This window comes from Mauremys reevesii, linkage group 1 (genome assembly GCF_016161935.1).
Source record: "Mauremys reevesii isolate NIE-2019 linkage group 1, ASM1616193v1, whole genome shotgun sequence".
Taxonomy (NCBI): Eukaryota; Metazoa; Chordata; order Testudines; family Geoemydidae; genus Mauremys; species Mauremys reevesii.
This window is the reverse complement of record NC_052623.1, coordinates 359,296,752-359,316,838: the sequence shown is the minus strand read 5'-3', so window position 1 is coordinate 359,316,838 and position 20,087 is coordinate 359,296,752. Positions and strand designations below refer to the sequence as shown.

Sequence of the window (20,087 nt, the reverse complement as noted above, 5' to 3'; positions counted from 1 at the left end):
AACGGGTATTTGCCAGAATTGGCCAGGACCCATCACACCACTGGTGGGGAGCATTATTGGGATGGTCCCCCACTGGCACAGACATTCTGAGTTTGGCCCGACACCCCATCATAGTAATCTTGGGGTGCCAGTCAGTCGTGGTGTTTGTTACCAGCTTGATGACATGCTGGACCTGGCACAAAATCCGGCAATTGCAAGTCCCCCGACAGATGAGTCAGTGGTTACTGCCACCGGCACTCCTACCCCTGGGAAAGGAACATATCGAACTCATCACCCCTCCCTTACATGGGAAAGGAGGCTAAGGCGATCGCTTGTCAGTTGCTGTGCTGGTGGGCTGAGTATGGGATGCCAACAAGAAGATCATTTGCTCAGTCTTAGCTGAGAGCCTTGAGCTTTTGTTGGATCTCAACTCAGGTGCATCCAGGAAAGGTTTGACAGCGATCGTGTAAAGGCCCCTTGTGTGAAAGGTGACCTTTAAGGAGGGGAAACTGTACGGGGAGATCTTGGCAAACCAGTAACAGTCCCTGAGTCACTGTTGCTCATTCCTCATGAACTGGCCAGGCAGCGGCCCTAGCTTAACCAAGGCAGGAGTGAAGGGGGTTTGGGTGCCACAGAAAGGGCAGCTTGACCCGAGTCCTTCCTGCTAAGAATGTTGAAATTGCTGATACATGTATTTTAGAAAAATAGGAAGCTTGTCTATATGTGCCCTCGGGAATGTTTGTCAGGGCCTCAGGGCCTGCACTCTCTGAAAAAACACATCTGATTAAACTGATGATCAGAAGGAAACCTCTTGCTTGAGCGCTAAAAATTGCTTGCTTAGCAAGTTTTCTTTAAGTGACCTGCCATCGTATTCCTAATGTATAAAAAGGGGGGAAAGCTTGAAGTAGTGGACTCTTCAGGACAGCTTCTTCAGGGATGCTCCCCCTGGACGCATCTTGGGGTCCCCACTGGCAGGCGAAATCTTTGGCCAACAGAAGCCTGTCGCTGTGCCACTCGAGAGCCACACTCAGCTCTGATAATTATCGAGGGTTGGGGGTGTTTTACTAACCTGTTGCGGACGTGTGTAAGTGCTTGAGACTAAGTAAAGTTTAGCTTTAAGTGAAAGGACTCTTGTGTTGTCCTGTTTCTGCAGCCGTCGATCGGTCGGACGGCCGTGTGTCCCCTGATTTATTTCCTGACACCACCTCGCACAGAGTAAACTTAGCAAGAGCTTTGGGTTGAAAGAACCCCAGGAAAGAGGGCAGCTCCAGCCCTTGGGCTCAGGGGGAGCAGGGACCAGGAAAGTCTTGTGCTGCATCTGGCCCATCAAGGGGTCAGATCATGGCCCAGATCCCTCCTGCTCCACCACCAGCCGGATGGGCGTGAGACACAGAGCCCAGGGTTACACGGATCCCAGTGCAGCCCACGTCCCCTCCAGGGCGGCAGAGCAGAGCTTGGCAAAACATCGCACTTGTGAATCTGCAGGGCGGGTGGGGCCGGCGGCCGCTCTCTACGTGCCATGGTGCAGCTGCAAGAGGCGGATCAACGTGCCCCCTCCTGCGACCTCTCAGAAGGAGCTAGCAGGGGCACCGTCCAGTCCCCTCACTCAGCGGTTCAAACAAAAAAACGGCCGAGCCAGCAGCAGTCTGTGCTCCCACACGGCACGGGTGGGGGCTGCTGCTCCCTGGCTGGTGTGAGCCCCCCCCCCCCCCCGCAGCCTCGTCCCAACCCACAGGAGGAGACGTTCTGACACTGGCAGGAGTTCAGAGGTCAGCTGGGCAGGGAGTCTAGAGGTAACGGGGCCTGATCCCCCAGCGCCTGTTCACCAGGCATCCGCCCCCCTCCCACAGCGCCTGTTCACCAGGGATCCACCCACCTTCCCTGGCGCCTGTTCACCAGGGATCCACCCACCTTCCCTGACGCCTGTTCACCAGGGATCCACCCACCTTCCCTGACGCCTGTTCACCAGGGATCCACCCACCTTCCCTGATGCCTGTTCACCAGGGATCTGCCCCCTCCCCCAGTGCCCAGTCACCAGGGATCTGCCCCCCTCGCCCCCACCTGTTCATCAGGGATCTTCCCCCTCCCCTGGTGCCCGCTCACCAGGGATCTGCCCCCCACCTGCCTCCCTCCCACAATGAGCAGAAACACACTTGTCATGCCTGACTTGCATTGCCTGACATGAGCTGGAGCACAGGGTCTCTGCTAAGAGGTGCTCTGTGCTCCTAAGACGGGGCACCCTCAGGAGACCCCTGGCCTCCCCACCAGCCTGTATCTGGGGGGTCTCCATCCAAGTGTGCCCCTGCCCATCACACTGGAGTCAGGGAGCCCAATCCCCCGGGGCCTGGGCCTGTCCAGGTGGAGGTGGTTTAGCTCGACCCTTTCGGTCGCCCAGGGGTCACAAGCAGCTCAGAGCATGGCTGGTCCCTGAGGCCACCAGGAAGAAGAAGGTTCCTGTCCCAGATCTCCTGCTGCCCCAAGGGCTCTTCACCTCTTTCTGCACAAACGTTTGCTCTCTTCATGCTGTTAGAAATTCCTTCCCAGTCACCCACGTCAGCTGCTTGCCGGGATTACGGCACGTGCTCCCCAGAGCCAGCGCTGGGTCCCTCCAGACCCACTCAGGGAGGCTGTGTCAATATTTCAAAACACCCACGAGGCCAGCGGCAGGGTCCAAAGGAAAGTAATTGTCAGAAATTCCCTAATGCATCGTTAGCCTCCGTAGCCCGGATTGTGTGGCTGCAAACGGGGGCAGGGGGCAGGGGGTCTGTGATGAGTTGGGGCTACACCTGTATAACACATGCACTCCGATTGCTCCTGGGAAGTGGTATCATGAAATCCCGCTGTATCCTGAGTTCCTACGTGTATGTGAATCCACCACTGCTGACAGGGCCGGTACCATGCACGCCCCACACAGGCGCAACGGGAAAGGCTTAAGATTGATAATGATGATTACACCTCACAAAAAGCCATGTTATAAAAAACATCCTCAGAAAACCCCATGTAGCTGATTCCTCTGAGGGGAGGGGGAAAGGTAGGAGCAGTGGAAAGTTACCTGGCGGAGAACAAAAGAGGCCAAGTGCTCGGGAGTGGGTAGGGGTGACGCTGGCAGAGCAGGTGCCAGCTCGTGCCAAGGTCCTCGTGCCTCACTTGAACACACAAATACACGGCTGTAGTCAGCCTGGCTCACCTGCTTTAACCTTCTCACTAGCTCTTGTTTCCGTTTCCTATTGATAAATGGGTGGATAGTTTATGATAGGCCTGGCTACAAGCGTTGCCTTCGGTGTAAGATCTACCGTGCAGTTGGCCTGGAGTAAATGACTGGTCCCTGGGGACCGGGAGTAACTCGACTCTTGCTGGGAGCTTTGGCGTAAGGGACCATCTCTCACACGCTGGGCTCACCTGGGTGGCATGACGGATCGGAGGATCCACAGGGACTGTCCGTGACTCCGTGCTGAGGCTGTTATAGCGCCTGAGGAGTTCACACTTGTGAACTCTAAGTATAGATTTCACTGCCAGTCTGGGGCTTGTGCCCTGGTTTAAACCCACAAGAAGAGGGGCCGGACAGGAAGGGGCTGAAGCATGGGCAGGAGACGGCAAGGCCACCGGAGCAAGGTGAGGGGCTCTAGGAGGGAGAGGTCACACAGTGTGTAGCAGCTTCCTGGGGCAGAGGGAGCTGCTTGTTTTTCTGAGCTCAGGTGGCTCCAAGGGCTCTGGACAACCCAGGGGAGTTGGGCCCCTGCCCTGTGTGGTGAGGAGCCTGAGGCAGGGATGTACATTTCGTGTGTCTTGTTTGGGATGCTCTGCACTCTCCTGAGATCATAAAGGCGTCTGACTGGGCCAAGCGTGAGCATGGCTGAAAAGCCCCATTTCCGAGCTGGGGGAACAGACGGAGAGTTGGTGCCCAGGAGTGTGCCAGAGACACCCAGGGAGGAGCCTGTGCTGCAGCCTGCTGAGGCTCCAGGAGGGTAACACAGCTGGGGGATCCTGAGCACGGGGGCTTGGCTTCCCCTCGCAGCCAGCAAGGGGTGTCTGCTCGGATCTGTGACAGGCCACTCGCGGTGCCCCGCGTGCTCTGTCCCTCGGCGATGACTTGCTGGATCAGTGATCTGCAGGGGCCGTGCTGCGGGCCCCGTGGGACGGGTGACTGGAGGTCAGGCTGGGGAGAACATGGCAGGGTTAGCTAAGGGCAGGGACGTTCTGTGAGGTTCCCAGTTCCTAGTGCCACCCCTGACAGGGCAGAGGTTGTGTGGAACCATAGGTACCCTCCCAGAGCAGGGTCTGACTGAGGGACCCCCAGAGCCACACCAGAGCCCCCTGCCACTTGTGCCAGCGCACTCTGCCAGGCAGCCACACACCTGTTTGCTAGCGAGCAGCAGGATGCCGGGAGCCAGGACTCCTGGGTTTCACACCTGGGTCTGGGAGGGGAGTGTGGGCAAGTTGCTAGAGCAGTGGTTCCAGGTGGGACAACCAGGCCATAGAACTGGCAGACTCCCAAGTGGCTACTCAAGTGACTGAGCCTTGAGTCCGGTTCAGGCCCCGCCCTGGCCTCCCACATTTCAGGCCATTCTGACCAGGCCTGTGGATTTTAGAGAAGATGCGAATGGCAGCACTGAAGAGATACTTGGATGCAAGTTGGACGGTGGAAGAGGCTATTCCCTTCCCATCACTCCTGGCCAGCCCTGGCACAGAGCATGGGGCCCCCCTGCTGTTCACCTCGTCCAGGCTGAAAGCTGAGTGCCCCTTCCCTGGCTTTGGGGGGCGGGGAGGCTGGAGGGGGTGATGTGCAATCTGGGTGGATGCACCTGTGTTCTTGGCTGGGGGGGAGCCCTTCCTGTCGCACTGTAACACGACGGCGTGTTGTCTACGCTAGTTTGTGGAGCAGCGGCTCAGAGGAGAGAACGGGCAGCTCAGTGGCCAGGTCCTCAGCTGGTGGCCAGGGAGCTCAGCTGGTTTTCTGCAGGGGAGCGTCACTGACTGAGAGCGGCAGCGGATCAGGCTCAGGAGTTGTACAGAGAAGCTCATTCTGCTGCCTTGCTGGCTTTGGCTCTCCCCTGCGGCCTGGACTGGCACCTCTCTCCTCCTCCACATCAGGTTTTGGTCCTCAGACCCCTGGGGGCCCCTGGACACACCCCACCTCTGCTGCTGCTGCTGTTGGTGGTTCTTCTTTTTCACAGAAAGAGCCTTCAGTGCTGCCTTAACTGGCCCCTCTTGAGCCATGAAGCCCTCACCCTTGGGACTGTCTGGATGTCAGATGGGAACATAAGAACATAAGAATGGCCACACTGGATCAGACCAATGGTCCATCTAGCCCAGTGTCCTGTCTGCCGACAGTGGCCAATGACAGGTGCCCCATAGGGAGTGAACAGAACAGGGAATCATCAAGTGATCCATCCCCTGTCGCCCATTCCCAGCTTCTGCCAGACAGAGGCTCTGGACACCATCCCTGCCCATCCTGGCTAATAGCCAATGATGGACCTGTCCTCCAGGAACTTATTTAGTTCTATTTTTAACCCTCATATGGTCTTGGCCTTCACAACATCCTCTGGCAAGGAGTTCCACAGGTTGACTGTGCATTGTGTGAAGAAATACTTCCTTTTGTTTGTTTTAAACCTGCTGCCCATTAATTTCATTTGGTGGCCCCTAGTTCTTGTGTTATGAGAAGGAGTAAACAACACTTCCTTATCTACTTTCTCACATGCACTGAGCTGAATGCTGGAGGAGAAGTTTATTATCACTTCACTGTGCTGAGATTCCTGAGAAGAGCAGAGTGTGGGTGCGACAGGGAGAGAAGGGGGCAGAGCAGAGCAGGCGTGACAGCGTAACTCAGAGATGCTTTGCAGAAGGGACTTTGCACCCGGGGACACAGGATCTGGTCTCCCCGGGGAGTGGGAGGGCTCCAATTCACTCACAGCCCAGGCGTTGGGAGCCCCCGGGTGCAGGTGAGCTGCCTCCCCTAGGGTTTGCGCTTACAAATGAAGGGGTGTCTGTGTTCACAGCGAAAATCGTGCCATTTCTGAAAATCTGGAAAGAAAAACAGAGATGACTCGTGGGGTGGGGCAGGCTGGGCCGTTCCTGCTCATACAGTGACCCCTCCCCCGCCCCGTTCCCTGCCCCTCGGAGAAGATCCCAGCTCCTGGGCACAGCCCTGAGGAAGAGGAGGGTGGGATGGAGCCCTGAGCGCCCCAGATTGGGGCAGCCCCATCCTGCAAAGAGAGGCCGAGGCTCAGTGTGAAAGAGGAGACGCCTGGTCCATGTGCTACTGCTCCTACCTCCCCCACCCCACGTGCCCCCCACCCCAGCCAGAGGGCAGAGGAGAGAGCAAGAGCCCTGCCCCGCGACTGGGGCACCCGCTCAGGAACTGGGCTGCTGCCTCCTCCCTGCTGAGTGAGCTGCCCCCAGCCAGGCCCCCTCCATGCCCTGCCCACCTGGGTCTGGCTGCACCCATGGGAACCTCTGTCCCAGGCAGGGCTCAGCCGCCGTGCAGAGGGGATGGGTCCCTGCCCCAGGAGTCAGTGTCACTGGCCTGCTGTGCACGGAGCAGCACGTTCCTCCCTCAGACCCCGTTACCCCTCTGCTCTGGGGGTGTCTGTGCCCGTGCCCGGGGGCTGCCCGGCAGTCGGATTCCTGCGTAGCCAGGCCAGAGAGCGCCCAGGGAAGGACAGTCCTGGGGCTGGGCTGGGTGGGCTCAGCCCCTCAGCAGCACCCCAGGCCCAGCAGGGAGCTCCGCGGGGGGGTATAGGCCGTTCTCAGTGCCCTGTTCCCTGGGGTGCGGGTTTCTGCTGCTGTTTGACTCTATCTCTGTCCAGTGACTGCAGCCCTGGCTGTGCCCATCTGCCGGCATCAGGCCTGACGGACAGTGAGCCTGTAACTCAAAACCATATCATGATGCACATGTACCAGGGGCTCCGTTAAGGTTACATGGGCAGCCTTAGTCTGGCACTTCCTTGACTTTGTGACTTTCATGTTCCTTTAACATAATGTTTTGGGTGCAATTTTGGAATAGTTTATAAAAGTAACAAAGAATTCATGTTTTAGTAAAATGTGAATCAATTATTACAGAGCCCAGTGCTCAATGGGCTGCTTGTTATCATAACGTGTGACTGTCTAACACACCCGGCTCATGGCAGGCCCAGGCCTGTCCCAGTGATAAATAGAATTGGTCTGAGAGTCCCAGACCTGCTCATCACTCCCCACACCCACTGGCACTGCAGGCCCTGTTGAGATGTTATTGACATAAACTATGACTGTATCGATCATTGTTGCAACCACTGTTATATATTTGTACCAAATCTTGTACAAAGGAGGTGCAATAACTATGAAAAAGTTCTGATTTGCTGGTTATGATGATGCTGTCTGTATGTGTGTATCATTTTTGTCATTGAAGTTATGAATATGGGCTAAGTACTTCTATCTCAATGTGTTTTGATTCTCAGTACACTCAGTGCAGCATTTGGTCAGCTTCTTGAGAAGGGACTATTCTCAGTAAGTTTCCAGTCAAGAAACACTTAATGGACAATGGACTTTGGGAGACGCCAACCCACATCTGAGCTTTCCTGGGAAAGTTCAAATCCCCATTCAATTAAATGACCCCTCTCATTGTGAATGTATAATGGGGGTCACACTGAGAGGCTGGCCGTGCGAAGGGGGTCACCAATAGAAAAAGGCTGAAAACCACTGGGCTAGCTGCTGTCGCCGTCTGGGCTATTTGGAACTTACACAAGCAGCCGGTGTGTGTGCAAATGCTTGTGAGTAACACGACCCCACGAGGGGGACAAATGCAGCTCTGGTATCCACATCATTGTGTAGATTAGTGTTTTCACAGCACGGGTGCAACAGTGAGTCAGAGCCATCACCCTTTAACAGTTCAGCAGAGTCCCCATCTGGGGCCGGGGTGGGGGGGTGTCTGTGTCTGTGCGCACGCGTGTGCATATCTCTCTCCTGCCCGTCACTGGAGCAGACACATGAACTGACCCAGGAGATCCAGTGGGCAGCAGTTTTACCAGGTGAGACAAAGGGTTCTCTCCTGACTGCCCTCCCAGCATGGGGCAGGAAAGAGAGAGGAGCCAGGATCTGCACTCCAGGGCGCGCTGGGGCCAGCCCGGATCAGAATTTCAGGACCTGTGTGGCCAAAGCACTGCCAGGGTGGTAGGTTCATGTTGGTCTGAGCTGCCAACTTACCTGTATTGTAAAATAACACTGTGCAGTGCTCATTTCCTCCCAGATTGTCAGGTTGTCCTTTATCCCAAGCTCTGAAGCTTAACGGGGATTCATCTGACCACCTCCAGTCTGGACCACCTCCAGTCACCTGCAGAGGCAAAGGAGAGCAGAGCCCCTGTCAAACCCAAGGTTACACAGCTAGAGACGTGCCCTGGAGCAAAGGGGACATGGGCAGGGCATGGACAGAGGCTGCCCAGTGACCCTGGAGACACTGATCATTGCTATGAAATGTCAGCGCTGACGACCAGGGCTACATTTACTGGCAGCTGAAGTTACACCAGGACCTGCCCAAGCCTCAGACGCATGAAAATAGCAAGTGAAGGGAGAGTCTCCAGCACCCCCTGCTCCTGCCATCCCCACATCGCCGACGGGCGCTCACCCCGACCTGCCTTCAGGTTCCACATCCATCTCCAGCACAGCCCGACAGGCAGCACCTGCAGCGTCATCCCACGCGCTGTCCCACAGCCCCACGCTGCTGCCCCCGGTCTCTCTCGTGTGCACAGACCCACGCGACGACGCTCCCAAAGCCCATCCACAGGGGAGTTACTCTGCTCCCCGCTGCAGAGATCATGGCGGTCGGTCTGGGGGACGGGGGCGCTGGATGAAGCTGGGGATCGCACTGTCGGGGATCAGGGGCTGCAGCAGAATTAGTCACCTGGTGACCCACCCAGCGCAGCCAGCCGGCTGCAGGCTGCCCACCTGACTGCACCCCCTGCCTGGGCAGGAAGGGCAGCTGGCCGGCTCTTAGCCCAGCAGCTCTCGGGCTGCTCCGTGTGTTCATGCCACGGCCACCATCCTCCCTGTGCCTGCTGCTACACGCCATGCTCCTGTCCTGCTCCAGCCCTGCTCCTCCTGCTGCTCCTGCTTGTTTCCCAGCCCTGCTCCTGCTCAGTCCTGGCCGCCCCAGCTTGCTCCTGGTCCCGGCTTCCTTACCCTGCCCCTGGGCTCCGGCTCTGACCCTTGATGTGCCGCCTGGGTCCCCTCCTGCCTCTGACCCTCGGCTTGGCTATTAATGCCTGACTCCGGCTCTGACCCTTGTATTGGAGCCACTTCCTGCTCCTGCTCCGACCATTAATCCTGACAGCCCACGGCCCCTCCTCTATCGTGTGTCCCTTGGGCTGTTTGCTGGGGAGGAAAGCAGAAGCCGCATGCGCCTGGAGTGGGCTGCCAGCACCTCAGTCGATGGAAGGAGCCGGGAATGTTGGTGACGATCTCCTTGTTCTGTCCATGTGTTCAGGGATTCGGGTGGGTCCTGATCCCCCCTTCCCTGTCCCTGAACAGAGTTCTGGGTTATTAATTCCCCGGGGTTTTGTACGGGGCCATGTCCCTCGTGGGCAGCTCCTCCGTGGGCGGGTGCAGGGGGAGCTGCCGAGGCTGACGCTGCCCCAGGCTCAGTGGACCCCCCGAGGGGTGAAAGGCTGCGACGAGGCCCAGGAGGTCTCTGTCTCTGGCATTTTGTCATGGTGAGAAGTGAGGAGGCCAAGAGCAGTCGGGCGTGTTTAGACAGTGACGACAGCCTGTGGGCTGGAGGGAGCCTCGTGCAGGAGTCTGTGCCATCACCCCCCCCACCCCCGAAACACCAGCCTCTCCCGCGCTCTGGGGCCAGACAGGAGCGGCTGCAGCAGGGTGCGTCTGTGCTGCCAGCAGTGCTGCCCCCGGAGCTCCCCCGTCTCCCATCGGTGCCACCGGCGGCATTGCTCTGCGGCTGCCGGCCGGCCAGCAGGGCCAGCAGCACCCACCGCGTGCGCCCAGCCCTGAGCTCTCAGAAACATCCCGTTCAGCCTCAGCAGCTGGGTCACTGTGTGGATTAACAAGCAGGGATTGGCCATGGCCTGGCTCGGGGACAAGCAGCACAGCGAGCCCGGAGCAGCAGAGATGCTGGATGCAGAGGAACCCACCGAGGAACAACGTGCAGCCCCAGGAGCCGGGGAGCAGCGTGTGGAGCAGGCTGTGACTGTCAGACACTGCAGCCGGGGGCAGCTCTGTGCAGGGTTTATGGGGGAACAGCAGCGGCTGGGCAGGGCCCCAGGGAGAGACACCGACTGAGCCTGGCCTGGAAAGCAGCCTGCACAGGTCCAGAGTCCGTGGGTGCTCCGGGGCGGCGGGCGGGATGGGGTGGGAAGGGGGGTGGAGGCTGGGCTGGGCTGGGCATGGAAGGGGCGGGACCAGCCCCTCTCCTGCTGCTCTGCTGCACCGCGGGCTGGCGGCTGCCTGGAAGCCTGGCTGGGGAGGCGGCTTCTGCTCCCGGTCTGGGCTCGGGTGCCGGGGGCAGGGAGGGAGGGAGCCGGAGCTCCGCCACCCCCATGGGCAGGAAGCAGCAGCCGCCTGCCCAGCCAGGCTCTGTACGGCTGCAGAGCAGCGACCGGGAGGGGCGGCGGAACGTGCTGGGGCACGGGACGGGGCAGGGGCAGGAAGAGGCAGGAAGAGGCAGGGTGGGGTTTGGGAGAGGGGGCTGAGTGGGGGTAGGAAGGGAACCTAAGAACATAAGAGCGTCCAGACTGGGTCAGACCAAAGGTCCATCTAGCCCAGTATCCTGTCTACCGACAGTGGCCAATGCCAGGTGCCCCAGAGGGAGTGAACCTAACAGGCAATGATCAAGTGATCTCTCTCCTGCTGTCCATCTCCACCCTCTGACAATCAAACAGAGGCTAGGGACACCATTCCTTACCCATCCTGGCTAATAGCCATTTATGGACTTAACCTCCATGAATTTATCCAGTTCTCTTTTAAACACTGTTATAGTCCAGCCTTCACAACCTCCTCAGGTAAGGAGTTCCACAAGTTGACTGTGCGCTGTGTGAAGAAGAACTTCCTTTTATTTGTTTTAAACCTGCTGCCTATTAATTTCATTTGGTGACCCCTAGTTCTTGTATTATGGGAATAAGTAAATAACTTTTCCTTATCCACTTTCTCCACATCACTCATGATTTTATATACCTCTATCATATCCCCCCTTAGTCTCCTCTTTTCCAAGCTGAAGAGTCCTAGCCTCTTTAATTTTTCCTCGTATGGGACCCTCTCCAAACCCCTAATCATTTTAGTTGCCCTTTTCTGAACCTTTTCTAGTGCTAGAATATCTTTTTTGAGGTGAGGAGACCACATCTGTACACAGTATTCAAGATGTGGGCGTACCATGGATTTATATAAGGGCAATAATATATTCTCAGTCTTATTCTCTATCCCCTTTTTAATGATTCCTAACATCCTGTTTGCTTTTTTGACCGCCTCTGCACACTGCGTGGACATCTTCAGAGAACTATCCACGATGACGCCAAGATCTTTTTCCTGACTCCTTGTAGCTAAATTAGCCCCCATCATGTTGTATGTATAGTTGGGGTTATTTTTTCCAATGTGCATTACTTTACATTTATCCACATTAAATTTCATTTGCCATTTTGTTGCCCAGTCACTTAGTTTTGTGAGATCTTTTTGAAGTTCTTCACAATCTGCTTTGGTCTTAACTATCTTGAGTAGTTTAGTATCATCTGCAAACTTTGCCACCTCACTGTTTACCCCTTTCTCCAGATCATTTATGAATAAATTGACTAGGATTGGTCCTAGGACTGACCCTTGCGGAACACCACTAGTTACCCCTCTCCATTCTGAGAATTTACCATTAATTCCTGTAGTAAGTGCAGGCGCTGATAAAGGCCCAGTACGAGGCCTGAGGCCTGAACTAAAGTAATGGTCAAGACTTTGCTAACATAAAGCAAAGTTAAGCTGTGAGCCAGAGGTAGGCCCTGCTCACAGAAGCTGGCACGAAAAGGGCTGATGCTGCATAAACATATATTCACCTAGCATAAACATAGCACTAGAACACACTATACTGAAACATTCCATAGATAACAGGAGGACAGGCCGACCCATCCCAATGACAGGGGCAAAAGGGGAATATGATGGATAGAGTTGTTTTGATCGAACCAACATGTACAAGGTAGAAGGCGGTACCTTAATATGTAGAAAGGTTGTACCTTGCTACGTGGAAGCATACGTCAGGTGTGATGTGTAACTTGTTTGTATCTGTGTATAAGAATGCATTCCTGGGGAGGTGCCTTTGTCCGGCCGAAGGGGGAGTGGAAAGTCCCGCCACTAAGCCGTGTCCATTGCCAAGAAGCACTCTCTCGCAGTACGCCCGGTAGACTAAGTAATCTACGGGGACCCTGCACGGGTGTCCGAGGTCGCAATAAACCTAGCCGACGTGGCTTTGCATCTTACTGGACTCTGTGGTTATTGGGGGTTCTCTCGGGGTCTGCTGTGTCAGCTATCTGCGCAGAGCTGGGGCAGCACACAGAGGGAACACACGCACGCAGCCAAGTGATATCAAAATTGGAGAAAGCAGAGCACCGCACCGGTACCACTCTGACAACACTGGTGACTCCGACCGCTGATCTGGTGAGTAAGCGAACCTGCCGTGGTAAGAATCGCAATCCAACATGGCAGCAAACCTCGAGCTAGGGAACCCCCTGACCCCCTCCCTTTTGAGCCCCACGGAGTTTGATAACTCCTGGACCCGCTGGATTGCCAGTAAAGGGGGTCCATATGAATTTAAAAAAGAGAGTGGGGAAACATGGACTGGCATATGTAGAGCGACGGTACAGACCGAGGCTCTGAGAAATAGTTATAAAAGTAAAAAAGCAAAACTTTTGCAACTCCTGTCTATGGCAGTGAGATGGCTTAAACAGCATGCTGGCATGCTGGCCAAGCAAGTAACAGTAACAAAGAAAGAGTTAAAAGAATCAAAAGAAGCTACACCACCCTGGGATGCTCCCACCCCCCTTGCAGGGTGGCAAGCAGCCCAGAGACAACCAGTACAGGAACAGAGTGAAACACTGGAAACAGCTGTAAGGAACCTACAAAAAATACATGTGCCGTCCCCTGTTATAAATATTGATGGTAAACAGCAGGCTTCAGGTAGCTACGCTGTGCCTGAAGAATGGGGACAGAAGTGGAAAAAGGTGGCCCTAGTAAAATTAAAACTTGAAACAGGGTCCACTGCATTTCAACCATCACCTTATGTATAAAAGCTAGGTTCCAGTTAAACTTAAACCGGAACCTAGACGGGAGCCTGTCAGAATGGGACAAGTAAGTGTACAGAAGGAAAGAGTAGGAAACAATACTCTCATTGAATTGGTAAATCAAATTGTAACCCTTCTGCCCCTCTGAGTTGGCAGCAACAAGGGCCGGGTTCAGTATCCAGGGGTTCCGTTCCAATAACACAATGCAAAACCGGCTCGAGCCCCCACCCAGTGACCTGGGACAATTACCTACCACCCCCCCGGGCGCCTCTAGGAGGCAATACTTCCCCACTCGCAAGCACGAAGTCTGAGTGTAGCAAAATCCTTTTAATAAAGGAGGGAAAGAATGTGGCATCACGTTGGAGAGACACCACAAACAGGACTATACACACACCATAAGCAAAAACCCACCTCCAAGTACATTTGGCTCCTAGTGATTTCAACTTGTAGTAGGAGAGCCCCACTGCCACATGGCCCAACATGAATTCAGGTCAGCAGCCTCTAGATGGACTCCTAAAGAATTCAAAATTAGCTCTGCTCTTTAACAGTGGAGAGAGGAGGAAGTGCAATTGGTGTTCCAGGCCCTCAAAAGGGGCCCATACCATCAGGTACACACACCAGTCCCCAGCCTCTCTCCCCTCACTGGGTTTTGGAACCCCGCCCCTGATCCGAGTGTATCCGGGCTGGGTATCCATAAACTGAGAAATATTTTTCCCACAGTACTCGAGCGACAGTAGTGGCCTTCTGATCACGTGTGGGATATGCCTGCGCATATCGCGTATAATGGTCGGTCACGACCAGAATGTTCCCAATATTCCTCTTGTCCACTTCTAAAGACAAGAAATCAATGCAAACCAGCTCCAGAGGTTTGTTGCTGGTAATGTTCTTCAGATATGCAGCCCTCGTGGGTAGAGTTTTCCTTTGAACACATTGAGCGCAGGTCTCACATTTCCTGCGAACATCTTCAGCCATCCGGGGCCAATAGAACCTACTTCGGATAAGTTCCAGGGTCCTCTCCATCCCTAAATGTCCAAAGTCATCATGCAGGGCCCTCATGGCCAGGCCTCTGTACTCTTTTGGCAGCACTAGTTGGTTCCGTTGCCTTTGTAGAGGGTCTGTGGTCACACGGTGTAGCACTCCCTGAATCAGTTTTAGCTTGGTCCATTCTCTCAATAGTAGTTTGCCCTCTGGGGTAGGTGGGACAACCGCAGCTGGGCCTCGCCCCTCCCTTTTGGCAAGTAGCGTATCACGAATGTCAATATCTTGCAGCTGGGCTTCCTGCCAGTCAGCCGCATTGAGCACGGGCAAGGGAGATTGGTCCAATGCAATATAGTTCACTGAAGCAGAAGGCACGCATTCAGGGGGCAGTCCCAAAGCTTCAGCAACGCATCCATGAAGGCTCTCATGGGCCTCTGGCTCTCGGCGACTCACACTGCAAATAGCTCTCACTCCATCCGTGGGTATCACAGCAACTCCTGGTGCTTGTGGACGCCTGGACAATGCATCTGCATCTACATTGCTTCTCCCTGATCGGTATTGAATGCTGAAGTCATAGCTAGCCAAAGCGGCCACCCATCTTTGCCCTGTAGCATCCAGTTTAGCACTTGTTAACACATAAGTCAGTGGGTTGTTGTCTGTCCACACCTGGAACTGAGCACCATACAAGTAGTCTCGAAATTTCTCAGTGATGGCCCATTTCAAGGCCAAGAACTCCAGCTTGTGGGTGGGATAGCGTGTTTCACTATCAGACAGTCCTCGGCTGGCAAAGGCTACAGGTTTACGCGTGCCTTCCGCCTCCTGGTACAGTACTGCTCCCAGACCCTCCAAACTGGCATCTGTATGCAGGATAAATGGTTTGCTTGGGTCAGCAAAGACTAGGACAGGGGCATGAGTTAGGCAAGTAATGATTTCTCGAAAAGCCTTTTCACATCTCTCATTCCACCGTGGCCCAAAGGGTTCTGAAGGGGCCATAGTGTCTCTGCACGGAAGGCCTTTTATTCCTGGTCTTAGATTTGTTCTTGCTGGACTGATATCCCTGGTAAGATCATTGAGGGTTTTACAATTGTAGCATAGTTTTTACAAATCTGGTAGTAGCCACTAAACTCAAGGAAAGTCTTGAGTTCTCTGTAGTTGCTTGGACGTGGCCATGTAGTGAGTGCTTCTATTTTATCAGGATCAGTACTCACACCCTCTTGGGACACGATGTGGCCCACATACTTCACTGAGGTCCTGCAGAACTGGCATTTGTCAACTGAAAGCTTCAAACCATAATCCTCCAACCTATCAAGCACTTTAAGAAGTCTTTCTTCATGCTCTTCCAAAGTTCTTCCAAACACAATCAGGTCATCCAAATAAACTAACACTTGCAGTAAATTCATGTCTCCCACAACTTTCTCCATAAGACGTTGAAATGTGGCAGGTGCTCCAGAAATCCCTTGGGGCATGCGTTCGAACTGATAAAACCCTAATGGGCAGATGAAGGCTGTCTTCTCCTTATCTTCTTCACCCAGAGGGATCTGGTAGTATCCACTCTGAAGATCCAACACAGAGAACCACTGGCTTCCCAGTAAACAGTCTAAAGCATCTTGGACTCGAGGCATTGTGTACTGATCAACCACTGTACGGCGGTTCAGGGTGCGGTAGTCAATACACATCCGGATTTTCCCATTCTTTTACGGACCACCACAATGGGTGAGGCGTATGAGCTGCGGGACTCTGTAATGATGCCATTTGCAGCCAGCTCTTGAAGATGTTGTCGCACATCTTCCATCTCGGAGAGAGCAAGCCTCCTAGATCTCTCTCGGAAAGGTCGGGAGTCATGTAGTCTGATGTTGTGCTCTACTCCTTTGCACATCCCACATCCCACTCATGCAGTGAGAACACCTTGGGTCTTTCACAAAGTTTCCTCCTCAGACGATCTTTCCACTCCTCCGACAATGGTGAATCTCCAAAGTCAAACTTTGCTGGGTCTATTGTCGGAACTTGAGTCTCGCACTGGGGTTTCACAATTGATTCAGGCTCGAAGAGGTCTGCTATCTTTTGTCCTTGCTTCACAACAACATCTCGACTTGTTTCATTAGCAATCAGTATAGTCACCTTTTCCGGGGCTTCAGCAGGTAGGGTTATGACTCCACTGGGGACCAGCACTCCTTCCGGGAGCTCTCCTTCAACTGGCTGCTCTATCATTGCTAATGTCCCTTTACTGCCTTTCAGCCTGGTACTCATGACAAGCACCTCTTGCTCTGTCCTTGCGGGCACTACTAAGGGGGTTGTGCCCATGTACTTCAGTGCTCCAATCGGTAGCTCAGATGTCTCCGTTTTAGCACTCTCAATCTTCCTATAGGCTTCAGCACAAAGCGTATGGATCATCAGGGTACTCAGGTACTGGTCCCCAGCCCGTCGTCTGCAGCGGCCCAGGAGCCGGCCAACAGGGCGGCTAACAGGGGAGTTTTGAGTGGGAGTTCCCATTGGAGGAGCCAGGTATTTTGTGTTTGCGTCTGTCTTTGGGGTGCTTGTGTCTCTCTGTCGGGGCAGACTGCTGAGCCCTGATTAGGGGGCGGAGCTAGGCGGAGGAGGGGGCCTATAAAAGCGGCCGCCCAGCCAGGCAGCGGCACAGCTGATCGCAGCAGCCCAGGAGCCGGCCAACAGGGCGGCTAACAGGGGAGTTTTGAGTGGGAGTTCCCATTGGAGGAGCCAGGTATTTTGTGTTTGCGTCTGTCTTTGGGGTGCTTGTGTCTCTCTCTGTCGGGGCAGACTGCTGAGCCCTGATTAGGGGGCGGAGCTAGGCGGAGGAGGGGGCCTATAAAAGCGGCCGCCCAGCCAGGCAGCGGCACAGCTGATCGCAGCGGCCCAGGAGCCGCCAACAGGGCGGCTAACAGGAGTTTTGAGTGGGAGTTCCCATTGGAGGAGCCAGGTATTTTGTGTTTGCGTCTGTCTTTGGGGTGCTTGTGTCTCTCTCTGTCGGGGCAGACTGCTGAGCCCTGATTAGGGGGCGGAGCTAGGCGGAGGAGGGGGCCTATAAAGCGGCCGCCCAGCCAGGCAGCGGCACAGCTGATCGCAGCGGCCCAGGAGCCGGCCAACAGGGCGGCTAACAGGAGTTTTGAGTGGGAGTTCCCATTGGAGGAGCCAGGTATTTTGTGTTTGCGTCTGTCTTTGGGGTGCTTGTGTCTCTCTGTCGGGGCAGACTGCTGAGTCCTGATTAGGGGCGGAGCTAGGCGGAGGAGGGGCCTATAAAGCGGCCGCCCAGCCAGGCAGCGGCACAGCTGATCGCAGCGCCCAGGAGCCGCCAACAGGGCGGCTAACAGGGGAGTTTTGAGTGGGAGTTCCCATTGGAGGAGCCAGGTATTTTGTGTTTGCGTCTGTCTTTGGGGTGCTTGTGTCTCTCTCTGTCGGGGCAGACTGCTGAGCCCTGATTAGGGGGCGGAGCTAGGCGGAGGAGCGGGCCTATAAAAGCGGCCGCCCAGCCAGGCAGCGGCACAGCTGATCGCAGCAGCCCAGGAGCCGGCCAACAGGGCGGCTAACAGGGGAGTTTTGAGTGGGAGTTCCCATTGGAGGAGCCAGGTATTTTGTGTTTGCGTCTGTCTTTGGGGTGCTTGTGTCTCTCTCTGTCGGGGCAGACTGCTGAGCCCTGATTAGGGGGCGGAGCTAGGCGGAGGAGGGGGCCTATAAAAGCGGCCGCCCAGCCAGGCAGCGGCACAGCTGATCGCAGCGGCCCAGGAGCCGGCCAACAGGGCGGCTAACAGGGGAGTTTTGAGTGGGAGTTTGCAGGGGGAGGTGGAAGGGGGCGGCGCAGTGTCCCCTGTGTCCCCCCAGGTACAAGCACCAAGCGAGGCCGGGACAGCATGAGCCAAGCCGTGGAGGACACACCGAGGATGAGAGCATGCAGCAGCTGCGGTATGTACCTGGTCCTAGCGGGGGACCCAGAGCAGTACTATGTATTCATGAAGTGCCGCCTAATAGAGCTGCTGGAGGAAAAGATCCAGGGCCTAGAGCTGCAGGTAGAAACCCTGGTAGAGCATAGAAGGGGGTTCGAGCAGCTGATGGAGCAATGGCAAGCAGTAACGGAAGGGGAACGCCCAGGGGCAAAGGGGGAAGCAGGGGCTAAGGCCAACGAGGGGGGACCACCAGACAAGGAAGATGGGCGGTGGAAGCATGTGACCGTGAGAAGCAGGCAGAGGAAAAGGAGAGCCAGTGAGGGGGAAATAGAGCTAAGGAACAGGTATGAAGGTTTGGAGAATGAGGAAGGGGTACAGCAGGTGGTAGCTGATGGTGGGAGGCCAAGGAAAAAGAGACGAGCGGCCAGTCCCATAGAAAGAGGGGAGGAGTCTATGGAGACAGCACCAAGTTTGGGCCCAGGGAGGTTACAGGATGGCTTAAGGGGAACCATAAGGGACGATAGGAATGGAAGGAGCGTGCGACGAGGGGGGACAGGGGATAGGTTAGCAGACCGCACTGTCCCCAGGCAAAGGCAGGTCTACGTGATTGGGGATTCCATACTGAGAAGGTTGGATAGGCCTGTGACCAGGGCCGATCCGGAAAACAGAAGGGTGTGCTGTCTACCGGGCGCTAAAATACGGGATGTGGACCTGAGGTTGAAAAGGATCCTAAGAGGAGCAGGTAAGAACCCTTTGATCATCCTTCATGTGGGAACGAATGATACTGCTAGATTCTCGCTAGACAGGATCAAGGGAGACTATGCCAGGTTGGGTAAGACGCTCAAGGAAATTGAGGCTCAGGTGATCTTCAGTGGGATCCTACCTGTTCCTAGGGAAGGGCGCCAAAGGGGTGAGAGGATAGTGACGATTAACAGTTGGCTGAGGGAGTGGTGTTACAAGGAGGGCTTTGGGATGTATGGGCACTGGGAGGCTTTTGGGGACAGACAACTGTTCTCACGGGATGGGCTCCACCTAAGTAGGGAAGGAAGTAGACTTCTAGGAGGGAGGCTGGCTCACCTGATTAAAAGAGCTTTAAACTAGACACTGAGGGGAGACGGTTGGGAGAGGTCCTGGTGCTCTCCACGCCAAATTTATACATTGGGAGCGAGAACAACAAGATAACAACAGATATAGCCAGAGGGGGGCAGGCAGGTGTAAGGAAGAGGGGGGGGACGGATACTAGATCTACAGGTCATGCTGGTAGTACTGTGTCCCTACCGAGTTGGGTGAAAAGAGTGAGAGGAGCCCAACAGCAAAAATTAGGATGTTTGTTCACCAATGCAAGAAGCTTAGGTAATAAAATGGAGGAACTGGAGCTCTTGGTCCGAGAATTGAAGCCGGATATCGTAGGAATAACCGAAACATGGTGGAACGGTAGCCATGACTGGAGTACAGGTATGGAAGGGTATGTGCTGTTTAGGAAAGACCGATGCAAAGGTAAAGGGGGGGGAGTAGCATTGTATATCAATAATGAGGTGAAATGTAATGAAATAACTAGCAATGCAATGGATAATACGGAGTCTGTCTGGGCAATGGTCACATTGGGGAAGAAAACTACTAGAGCCTCACCCGGGATAGTGATTGGGGTGTGCTATAGACCGCCGAGATCTACCCTAGAGACGGATAGAGAGCTCTTTAATGTTTTTAAGGAGGTAAACACTAATAGGAACTGCTTGATCATGGGGGATTTTAACTTCCCGGATATAGATTGGGAAACAAATGCTAGTAACAATAATAGGGCTCAGCTTTTCCTAGACGTGATAGCTGATGAATTCCTTCATCAAGTGATTGCTGAACCGACGAGGGGGGATGCCATTTTAGATCTGGTTTTGGTGAGCAACGAGGACCTTGTTGAGGAAATAGTTGTAGGGGACAACCTTGGCTCGAGTGATCATGAGCTAATTCGTTTCAAAATAAATGAGAGGATAATCAATAGTGCATC

The 20,087-nt window shown here is 54.8% G+C and overlaps 1 protein-coding gene across 4 annotated transcripts in view; it reads right to left on the bottom strand.

Moving 5' to 3' along the window:
• Window positions 1-20,087, bottom strand: part of LOC120395891 (C-type lectin-like) — a 116,959-nt gene that overhangs the window by 30,825 nt on the left and 66,047 nt on the right. The window contains exons 6-7 of one of the 4 annotated variants that reach the window (XM_039520696.1): window positions 8,158-8,284; window positions 5,700-6,000 (exon numbers count right to left, since the gene is read on the bottom strand). The exons of the other annotated variants lie outside the window; for them this stretch is intronic. Coding sequence (XP_039376630.1) covers window positions 5,933-6,000; window positions 8,158-8,284 — 195 coding nt within the window. The 3' untranslated portion in view covers window positions 5,700-5,932. Of the gene's footprint in view, window positions 1-5,699; window positions 6,001-8,157; window positions 8,285-20,087 lie in introns of those variants that run through there. 4 annotated transcript variants of the gene reach the window in all.